This window comes from Carlito syrichta, unplaced genomic scaffold (genome assembly GCF_000164805.1).
Source record: "Carlito syrichta isolate Samal-C Ts95f unplaced genomic scaffold, Tarsius_syrichta-2.0.1 Scaffold123630, whole genome shotgun sequence".
Lineage (NCBI taxonomy): Eukaryota > Metazoa > Chordata > Mammalia > Primates > Tarsiidae > Carlito > Carlito syrichta.
Genome location: NW_007067726.1, coordinates 126,860 through 137,447, shown reverse-complemented (window position 1 = coordinate 137,447; position 10,588 = coordinate 126,860). Strand labels below are relative to the sequence as shown.

Here is a 10,588-nt window from a genome sequence, read left to right as displayed (position 1 = left end):
CCCGTGCTCCTGCTCGGCCTCGGCCTCCTGGCCGGCCTGCTGCCGGCGCTGGCCGCCTGCCCCCAGAACTGCCACTGCCACGGCGACCTGCAGCACGTCATCTGCGACAAGGTGGGGCTGCAGAAGATCCCCAAGGTGTCGGAGAAGACCAAGCTGCTCAACCTCCAGCGCAACAACTTCCCGGTGCTGGCCGCCAACTCCTTTCGGGCCACGCCGAACCTCGTGTCGCTGCACCTGCAGCACTGCCAGATTCGCGAGGTGGCCGCGGGGGCCTTCCGCGGTCTCAAGCAGCTCATCTACCTGTACCTGTCCCATAATGACATCCGCGTGCTGCGCGCAGGCGCCTTCGACGATCTGACGGAGCTCACCTACCTCTACCTGGACCACAACAAGGTGACCGAGCTGCCCCGGGGGCTGCTGTCCCCACTGGTCAACCTCTTCATTCTGCAGCTCAACAACAACAAGATCCGAGAGCTGCGTCCTGGCGCCTTCCAGGGCACCAAGGACCTGCGCTGGCTCTACCTGTCAGAAAACGCACTCAGTTCTCTGCAGCCGGGGTCCCTGGACGACGTGGAAAACCTCGCCAAGTTCCACGTGGACAAGAACCAGCTGTCCAGCTACCCCTCGGCTGCCCTGAGCAAGTTGCGGGTGGTGGAGGAGCTGAAGCTGTCCCACAACCCCCTGAAAAGCATCCCCGACAACGCCTTCCAGTCCTTCGGCAGGTACCTGGAGACCCTCTGGCTGGACAACACCAACCTGGAGAAGGTGAGCTCCTGGCTGCAGAGCCTTGCTGGCTCCTTCTTCCCTTCCTGGAGGCCCCAGGAGCCAGGGCCACAGCTGGCACCGCCTCCCCCACCCCCTCAGATTCTCTTTCCCTTGGGCTATCCCCAAGGCCAGAGGCACTGCCACCTCTGCTCCTCACCTCGTCATAGTTCCACCCTAATCCCCACCTGGCCGCCAGTCTCAGCCACTGACCTCTTGGGAGTCCTACCTATAGAAGGCTTGGGGCTGCCTAGCTCCCACAAATGGCCTCCTAGGAGGCATCTCCCGTGCTCCCAAATCCCCCACTGGGAGCAGCCTCGGCCTCTTCCTGTTGGGCCTTCCGCCCCTCCTCTGCTGTTTTCCGTCTCCAGTAAGACTACTACCCCATAAAGGAAGGTTTGTTTATTGAGGAGCCTTCCAGAGGAGCTGGGCACATCAGGCCCACAAAGAGACGCTGTTCCTGGTAGGGGCTGTGTGCTAAGGTAGAGTGGGGGGCTGGGAAGTGAAAGGGAGCAAATACCTGAGGAGGGATTTCTCCATGCCCTCAGAGACCCTGGCGGGTGGCCCCTCCCAGTCCACACACACAGTCCACTGCATTCCCAGGTCCACTTCCACTGAGTAGGGTGGTCAAGACATGGGGACCCAGGGCTGCCTAGGCTGCGGGCCTGGTGCCCATGGACTCTATGAACGGGCAGAGGCAAGAGCACCATGACCAACCCTTGGCACAAGACCCAGGTGTCTCCCCCCAGGGAAGACTGGCCGGGCCTCACTGTCCCCCAGGCTGCTGACTGCCCTGTGCCCACCCCATTTCCTGTCTGCATCCTCACTCAGTCCTTCCTCCCCTAGGATGCCCAGTGTCTGGCCAGGTGGGGCTAGCTTGGATGAGAGCGGAATCCCTTCCTTGGGGCTGGAAAATCACCCCGGTACAGGGGCTCCAGCCAGGAGGTTTGGATGGGGACCAGGACAAGGTAGAGAGGACAGTCTGGTTACTAGAGAACTTCACACCCAACCCAGGCCGCAGGAGGAGGGCACAGGCATGGATGGAGATGTAGGCAGAATCCTCCCTGGGCAGCGGCCAACCTATGTTGGGGTGGGTGTAGCCTGCCCAAGCCTGCCCTTCCTCAGCCCCAGCCCCCCCCAGCTGACGCTGGAGTCCCCTGTGGCCCACCAGTGCCAGAGTCGTCTCTCAGTGGGCAGCAGGAGAGCCTATCAGGGACAGATTTGGGGCAGGGGAGGCCAGACAGGAACTGTGGCGCCTGGGCCAAGATGTGGGCACCAGTAGAACGTTTCCTGTGGAGCCGTCCAACCTGGCCCAAGTCTCCACCAAGGTGGCTCCACAAATAGCGGCTGGCAGGCAGGGCAGGAGCTGTGAGGACGCAGCTGGGGGAAGTCCCGGGACCCTGGGACTGTGGGGAGCCTGGGCCCACTGCCCACCCCACCAAGCACACACTGTGTTCACCATGTACCAATTTAGGCTGCTGGGGCCAAACTGTGGCTGCCTCTGCCATCCCAGTGTTTGTGCAGAGGATGTGGTGCCAGGGGCAGAGGAGCTTGGGTGTGGTCCTGCGGCTACTGTTTACCCGCTGATGTGACCCTGGGCAAAAGACTGAACTTTTCCTTTTTTCCCATCTTCATATTGGAAATAACACCACCTATCTCAAAGGGGGTTGCAGGGATTAGATCATCTGAAACCACTTGGTCGCACTGCTTGGAACACTGCAGACCAGGTGTGGTGGCTCACGCCTGAGATCCCAGCACTTTGGGAAGCCGAGGCAAGAGGATCTTTTGAGGCCAGAAGTTCAAGACCAGCCTGGGTAGCAGAGCAAAACCCCTGTCTCTACAAAAAAAAGTTTAAAAATTAAAGAAGTAAAAAGTAGGGCAACCCCTTCGGGTCCCTTCCCACTGTGGGAGCTTTTCTGTCCTTTCAGTAAATCCTGCTTTCTCACTTTAAAAAAATAAAAAAGTAGAAAACTGGGAAACTCCTCAAGGTACCACTGCTCATGATCAGAGAGGAACTTTGCCCCTCTGGGGCGATGGAGTTGGGAGAGGCTGGACATCGGGGCTGGGGTGCTCACTCATGTCATCTTGTTCCCCAGTTCTCAGACGGTGCCTTCCTGGGTGTGACCACGCTGAAACATGTCCATCTGGAGAATAATCGCCTGAACCAGCTGCCCTCCAACTTCCCCTTTGACAACCTGGAGACCCTCACCCTCACCAACAACCCCTGGAAGTGTACCTGCCAGCTCCGGGGCCTTCGGCGGTGAGAATGCTCCCGTGCCAAACCCCAGAGCCAGCTCTCATGTGACAGGGGGGAGTCACACTGGCTCTGCACTAAGACATCCCAGGCATACGTCCTGGATCTGTTACCTAATGGGCATGAAAGCCTCAGTTTCCCCATGGGTAAAGTGAAGATGACAGCTCCAGACTGTCCTGGAACCAAATTCAGTCCTGGCTCCATAACTCTCTGTCTCTTCCCCTGAGCTCTCCCTCACCTACTCTCTGTCTCTCCAGGTGGTTGGAAGCCAAGGCCTCTCGTCCTGATGCCACCTGCGCCTCACCGGCTAAGTTCAGGGGCCAGCACATCCGTGACACGGACGCCTTCCGCAGCTGCAAGTTTCCCACCAAGAGGTCCAAGAAAGCCGGCCGCCATTAAACAGGTGGGGGCTAGGTGGCAAGGTTCCCCTTCCCTTCTCTGGAGATGTCAGCAAGTAAGCTGGTATCTCCCAGGAAATGCCCTCCCCCTAGAGGGACAGGCAGACCCTCCAGTTTTGCAGAGAGAGGACAGGTGGACTGGGGCCCCCTCCCAGGGAGAAAAGGATACTCCCTGACCTCTCTCGCAGGACTCCCGCCATGCTCTCCAGCCACTGTCCAGGTTTTGGAGGCCTGACATCCATCCTTGCCTCTTGCAGGTCCTGACCTAGCCAGTCCTGGTGACTGGCCTCTGCCTTCTGCCGGAGAGACTACTGACCTTCCTGCCTCCACCCCCACCTTCTCCCCACAGCCTCTGCTGATGCACAGAGCTGCCCACATCTAGACACGTCCTGGCAGGGAGCCTCGGACACTCCACTACCAACCCAGCGCCACCCGGCAGTGTCCTGGGGAAGACACAGAGCCCCTCCCCAGCCACCATGCCATCCCCACTTCCTGACTCCTCTTAGAGAGGCTGTTGCCGAGACCCCCAAATCCATCAGAACCAGAACTGAGTGGTCATCAGGATGGCCACCTTTCCAGAATCATCCTTCCTTCGTTCCTCTTTCCCCACCATGTGGAAGCAAACATCAGACCCTTGACCCAACCCTTGCTTCCAGAAAGGGTCTTCAGCCCATACCCCAATTCTGCCAGCTCCCGCCTGCCAGGACAGTCTAGCAGGACATCGGTGCTTTGCTGCCCACCTCCCGTGCTGCATTTCTCCCCCAGATTTCTATAAATATAAATTTATGTATGTGTGATATTTACTCCCCTGCTGCCTGTCTCCTTGATTTGCCAGGCGCTGATGAGGTCAGACTGTCTTGTCTCACATCTGCTTTCTGGAAGGAGGGCTGGCCGAACAGGTGTCCCTTGGAGACCTGGCCTGGGCTCATCCCCATGCCTGTCAGTCTGATGTCACCCCAGGCCTGGCCTGCCCTCTGCCTACAGCCCTAGCCCACTCACCACCATCTCCTTCATATTGATCTTGTTGATGATGGCTCGGATCAGCTCTGGGGGTGCAGGGGACCCAGCGATCACACCTGAATCAGAGAGAGGGCTGACACAGCTCCTTCTTCAGGCCCAGGGTGCCCCCACCCACAGCTCCCTTGAAGGAAGAACATTCCCTTTTCTCCCTCGACCCCGAGCCTTCTCTACACCTGGCTGCCGGTCTTGTTCTGGTGGCCAGGGACACAGGGGGTTTGCCTCCCTCCCACCCATGCTTCTACAGTGCCCTTCCTGACCCCCAGATAGAAGACTGAGCACACATCTAGCTCACCCAGGCTGTTCCTGGAGGGAAGCATCCCCCTCCCCATGCTGGGCTGTCCTTGGCCCCATCCCACCTCCACACATGGTCGAGATGTCATAACTGGAAAAGTCTGGCTGGTTCAGAATGTCCACGAACATCGTAGGGGTGCCGTACAGGAAGGTGCCTCTGTGTGGGGGAGGTCTGAGAATTAGGCTTGGAAGTGGAAAGGAACTCTCTCTTGTCACCGCCCTTGTTGTGAACCTTCTGCAAGGGCCCAGGCTGACACCGAGGGGAACAGGCAGGAGCACCTCTTGAGGCAGGAATGGGTTCTCTCTTGGGGTCCCCCACTATCCTGTGCCCAGGTCTCCTGGCTGGAGGGAAAAGTCATCCTGGAAAGGCATCAGGGTCCAGGAGTGAGGAATAGGGGCTGTCATCTGTCTGCGGTGGCCTTCCACCAGTGCCCACCTCTCTTTGCTGACGGCCTCCAGAGCCTTCTTGCTATCGAAGATCGGAGAAGACAGGATGAGAGTGGCACCGTACATCACACACACCATCGTGCCCCCCACGGAACCCAGGCAGTGGTACAGAGGGCTGGGCAGGACCACCCGCAGCTTCTCTGGCGTCTGGTGGTGGAGACAGGAGGCCCGTCTGTCTTGGGGTCAGCTGCCCCCGAAGCCAGTTCCTCCAGCTGCAAGGGAGCCCACAAGCCTCATTCCACCCCCGGCCCAGTCGCCCCCTCCCAGCAGCCTTGGCCTGGGCCCGGCGCCGCCTCACCTTCAGATGAAGCTTCAGGCGTTCCCCTATCATGCTGGAATTGTTGACAATGTTGTAGTGGGAGAGGGTGGCCCCCTTGGGGTTGCCTGTCGTCCCCTGATAAGACAAGCAGGTGATGGCCTGGCCTCCTCCCCATGTCCTTCCCACCCCGGGCTACCACCTGGAAGAGCTCTGGACTGGGAGTCAGGAGACAGGGATGGCTGTCCCAGATCCATCTGTTCATTCAGTATATTCATAAAAGGTCCACCACGGTGCCTGGTGTCAGGGTCCAGAAATGTGGGAGCTACAGTCCCCGTCTCATGCCACTTGTCATGAGGCTCAGAGAACTTTGCCAGCCGTGAGCTGCATAGGCTTAGGCAGATTCGCTCTCTGAGTCTCAGTTGCCTCATCAGCTAAATGGGGACAGCTCTCCCAGCTCTGACCCGTGGTGGTTCAGTGAATATGCCACTGCACTGGGAATGAGAGGGCCAGGTGCTGGGCATGCGGCAGGAACACCAGCCGCTGATATTTTCCAGGGCAGAGAGGACAGCTCTAGGCGGGTCTCAGGAGAGAGACCTCTGCTGTCTCCTCTCCGCCTCCCCATCCCCCAGGGAAGGGTCCCAGGGGCCGGGGGCAGGTGTCAGCCTGGACTTGGGGCCTGGTGATTCTGCCCTACCGAGGTGAACTGGATGTTGATGGGGTCGTGGCAGGACAGGAACTGCTGGGTGTGCCGGAGCCGGGCCAGATGCTGCTCTGTGCTGCCTGCCGCCACCACGTCATCCAGCAGCAGGGTCCCTGGCATCGGGGTGTCCACCGAGATGACTGTGGACAGATCTGGGAGCCTGAGGCCAGAGAGGATGGTGAGAGGCAGGGGCTGAGAGAGGGTGTGGGAGACGCCAGCCTCATCCCTGGGGCCAGGGGGGAAGTGAGCATCACAGGCCTCAACACCAGACACCCGCCACCGGGACGCACCCACCTCTGACTCTTCAAGGCTCCCGGCTGGGCATTTTCTAGCTCCGGACAGATCTGCTTCAGGATGTTGTAGTATTGCTGTGTCTTGAATTGCTTGGGGAACACGAGGGCCTTGCAGCCCACCTGGGCAAGGGGAGTCCCCCAGTCTGCATTCAGCAGGAAGCCCCAGACTGGGACCTGGAGAGTCCTCCCCTATAGATATTCTCTCTCACACACATGCCCTGCCCTCTGACACACGCACGTGCACCATACTCCAAGACAGTAGACACATGTAGTAGTCCCAAGACGCACACACCACGACCACGCCCTAAGACAACATGCATCATAAACCAGGACACACACACACACATACACTACTGCCCTGACACACAGGCCTCCCAACACACATGCCAGCCTGTGTCTGACCAACCACCCTCTCCATGGAGTTGGGGCCTCCCTCAGTCCACACACAGCCCAAGGAAGGACACGCTGCTTGTCACCCACCCATGCATGCTCTCCCTCCCGTCAGCCTCTGTGAGAAGCAGAAGCCCCCTGTGCCACACCCCAGCTGGGTTCCTTCCCCAGGAATGGTCATACCTTCCTGAGGACATACTCCAGCTCCATGGCCTGGTAGGCTGGGTTCACAGACACCTGGTGGAAACAGGGAGGGTGTGTCCGTGTCCTGGGCAGGTCAGGCCTTCCTACTGCCCCTCCACCTTCAGGGGGCACACAGGCCATACTCTGTTCCCTCTGACCCTGCAGGCCTCCTTTGGGGGGCTTCAGGAGAAAGCACTACCTGATCAGAAACTAGTCGGGCACTGGTTTGGTCCTGGGGCCAAGGAGTGGAGGGGCTCCCCTTGAATGACATTCACCCCACATACCCAGCTGTGCCAGGCAAGGCCCTCCTCACCAGAATGATGCCCGCCTGGGCGGTGGCCAGCTGCATGAGCACCCATGCATAGGAGTTGGGTCCCCACATGCCCAGTCGGTCCCCCTTGCTGAGTCCAATGCTCAGGAGGCCAGAAGCAGCTCTGTCCACCTGGTGTAAACAGATGGGGGCATGAGGGAGGATGAGGGCCAGCAGCAAGGAGCCCATGACTCACACTCCCAGTCATTAGCTCTGGGCTTCTTAACAGAACTACCAGGAACAAGGAGACAGGCAGATTCCCAGGCCTCGGCAGCTCTGCAGTGGAGCCTGAGCATAGGCATGGTTAACAAGTGTCCCAGGAACTGAGATACAGGAGGCAAGGGGCCACCTCTGCCATCCCTTGGGGTTCCCAGGTGGCCCTAGCATGCTTCCCCATAGCCAGGTGCCTGAGCTCCTGGTTCTGCCCAGTTTGGGAGCTAGCACCTGCCCGCTTAGAGGGTTCAAGGTCAGGACCCACCTTCTCCTTGAGCTGGGCAAAGGTCAACCTGACATTTTCGTGGAGAACCACCAAGGCCTCTCGGTCCGGGACCCTCTGTGCTGTGGTATCTAGGCACCGGCCGACAGTCTTGCTGATGAGACGGATTCTGGTGCGCCCTTGAACATAGCTGAGGCCTCCAATGGGCAGGGGTGCCCCACCATCCAGCTCTCCGGAACTGTGGGGAGAGAGGCTATGAGCTCCACTGTGCCAGGTGGGCCTCCTTGGACCAAGGGTGTGGCGTATCCAGCCGGGACACAGGCTGCCAACATCATGTTGGAGACCACTAGGTTTTCTCCAGATCTTCTTAAGTCTATAGCCCCTTCTTCCCAAGACCCTTCTCCCAACCTCAAGCCTAATCCCAAGGCAGCAGAATGGGGGCAAGATTAATCGAAGCTGGGGGCAATGGGCCTCCCTCACCTTCCTGGGAAGGATGAGGTACCCTAGGGAAGCCCGGGAGAGCAAGCTGACACAGACAGATAGATCTTACAGGCAAGCCATGCTCTGTAAGATCTAATTGTCTGTGTCAACTTGCTCATCCCCTGCCCATCCCCTGCCTCCTAGAGAACAGAGAGGTCATTGGGGTCCTTCTAGAGGAACCAGTGAAGCCATGCTTGGACAGATGCTGGAATACAAGGTCTTAGGTTTCTGGGCTCCTTAGTGGGCCAGTTATTCTTCTCTGGGCTTGAAGGTCAAAGACAGAATAAGAACAGGATTTAAGAAGTCAGATGTTCACTGAGGCGGAAGGATCGCCGGAGCCCAGTAGGTTGATGCTGGGTGGCCGTGAGTGTGCCACTGCACTCCAGCCTGGGTGACGAAGTGAAACTCTAACTCAAAAAAAAATTTTTTTAGCCGGGCTCGGTGGCTCAGCCTGTAATCCTGCGCCTTTGGGAGGCTGAGGTGAGTGGATTGCCCGAGCCCGCTGGTTTGAGACCCGCCTGGGCAGCGAGACCTCATCTCTACAATAAATCAAAAAATCAGCCGGGCGTGGTAGCACATGCCTGTAGTTCTGGCTACCTGGAAGGCTGAGACAGAAGGGTGGCTGGAGCCCAGCAGATCGAGGCTGCGGTGGCCGGAAGCAGCCACTGCACTCCAATCTGGGCGACAGAGTGAGACTCCAACTCAAAAAAAAAAAAAAAAATTTTTTTTAATTATCCAGGCATGGTGGTGTGAGCCTGTAGCTCCAGCTAATTGGGAAGCTGAGGAGCAAGTATCACTTGAGCCCAGGAGTTTGAGGCTGCAATGAGCTATGATCACACCACTGCACTCCAGCCTGGTGACGGAGCCAGACCCTGTCTCTAAAAAAAAAGGAAGGAAGAAAGGAGAGAGAAAAGGAAAGAATAAGAGGGCAGATGAAGGCCCTAGGAGAGGAATCTGGGAGGCTTCTGTGGCTCCACAGGCTGGCAGGTGCCAGGTACCAGATGTCGCGAGAAGCTGGGAGCCTGCAGATGAAGAAGCAAGCCCCTGTGCTCCAAATGGCGCCTGGGCTCTGGCTCCCACTCTCAGATGATGTTGCAAAGCAGGCAAGTTCTGTCTCCAGATAGGTAAGAATTTGGTCAAAATCAGGCAGTTAAAGCAAAGGAGGCCGGCCACAGTGATTTACGCCTGTAATCCCAGCACTTTGGGAAGCAGAGGCGAGAGGATCGCCTGAGTCCAGGGGTTTGAGACCAGCCTGGACAACTTGACGAGACCTCGTCTCTACAATAAATTGAAAAATTAGCCATGTGTGGTAGCGTGTGCCTGTAGTTCCAGCTACTTGGAAGGCTGAAGCGGAAGTATCACCTGAGCCCAGCAGGTTGAGGCTGTGGTGGCCATGAGTACCACCACTGCACTCCAGCCTGGACAACAGAGTGAGACTCCGACTCAAAAAAAAAAAAAGGCAAAGGAGGTAGACGTCACACAGGAGCACCCAGAACTTGGGAGAGCTGAGCTGGAGGGTACCAAGCGTGGGAAGCAGCCTCGGGTTCAAGTCTAGGACTGGGGCTCCTTGCCGAGGAGCCTAAGTGCCAGTCACCTCACCCCTTACCTGGGGCTGCTGTCCACCTCAGGTTACGGGTAGGAATGGCTGGGCAGAGGCCCGGGCAGTCCTAGGAACAGCAAGTTGGAACTTCTGACCTCCTCCCAGCACTACCAGGTAAGATGTGATCCCCAGTGAGTCAGGCTGGGGGAGACCCTGCTGCTTCCATTCCTGCTCCACTGAACTCTCTCCACTTTTTTTTTTTTGAGACAGGACCTCACTCTGTTGCCCAGGCTGGAGTGCAGTGTCATGATCACAGCTCACTGTAGTATTGAATTCCTGGGCTCAAGCGATACTCCTGCCTCAGCCTCCCAAGTAGATGGGACTATAGGTGTGCACACCACCACACCTAGCTATTTTTTTTTTTTTTTTTTTGTATAGATGAGGTCTCGCTATGTTACCCAGGCTGGTCTTGAAATCCTGACCTCAAGCAATCCTCTACCTCCGCCTCCCAAAGTCCTGGCCTTATAGGCGTGAGTCACCATTCCCAGCCTCCTACTTCAAATTGCCTGTTTACTCTCTGGCTAAACAGGGATGAATAGATGGCCTTGTCTGATCCATGGGGTACAAGGAGGCTCAAGTGTGAACGGGCCTGCAGAGGTGCGTTGGGAATGGTGGCGTGCTCTGTGATGGACAGGCATTTTACCATCCGTGTATGTGGTTATTGACCATTAATTCATTAATTCATTCAACCCACACTCGGTGAGCACCCATATGTGCCACATACTGTGCTAGGACTAGAGAAAGAATAGGCCACAGTCCTTCCTT

General features: G+C 57.6%; 2 protein-coding genes across 2 annotated transcripts in view; one reads left to right on the top strand and one right to left on the bottom strand.

Annotated features, from left to right (window-relative positions):
* The window catches only part of CHAD (chondroadherin), a 6,087-nt gene extending 1,870 nt beyond the window's left edge, over window positions 1–4,217 (top strand). Inside the window, exons 3-6 of the mRNA XM_008048482.2 lie at window positions 1–765; window positions 2,859–3,022; window positions 3,274–3,419; window positions 3,672–4,217. Coding sequence (XP_008046673.2) covers window positions 1–765; window positions 2,859–3,022; window positions 3,274–3,415 — 1,071 coding nt within the window. The 3' untranslated portion in view covers window positions 3,416–3,419; window positions 3,672–4,217. The remainder of the gene's footprint in view (window positions 766–2,858; window positions 3,023–3,273; window positions 3,420–3,671) is intronic.
* ACSF2 (acyl-CoA synthetase family member 2) overlaps window positions 1–10,588 on the bottom strand; it is a 53,675-nt gene that overhangs the window by 5,689 nt on the left and 37,398 nt on the right. Inside the window, exons 2-9 of the mRNA XM_008048479.2 lie at window positions 7,786–7,981; window positions 6,998–7,051; window positions 6,426–6,544; window positions 6,126–6,291; window positions 5,471–5,566; window positions 5,162–5,319; window positions 4,791–4,882; window positions 4,414–4,490 (exon numbers count right to left, since the gene is read on the bottom strand). Coding sequence (XP_008046670.1) covers window positions 4,414–4,490; window positions 4,791–4,882; window positions 5,162–5,319; window positions 5,471–5,566; window positions 6,126–6,291; window positions 6,426–6,544; window positions 6,998–7,051; window positions 7,786–7,981 — 958 coding nt within the window. The remainder of the gene's footprint in view (window positions 1–4,413; window positions 4,491–4,790; window positions 4,883–5,161; window positions 5,320–5,470; window positions 5,567–6,125; window positions 6,292–6,425; window positions 6,545–6,997; window positions 7,052–7,785; window positions 7,982–10,588) is intronic.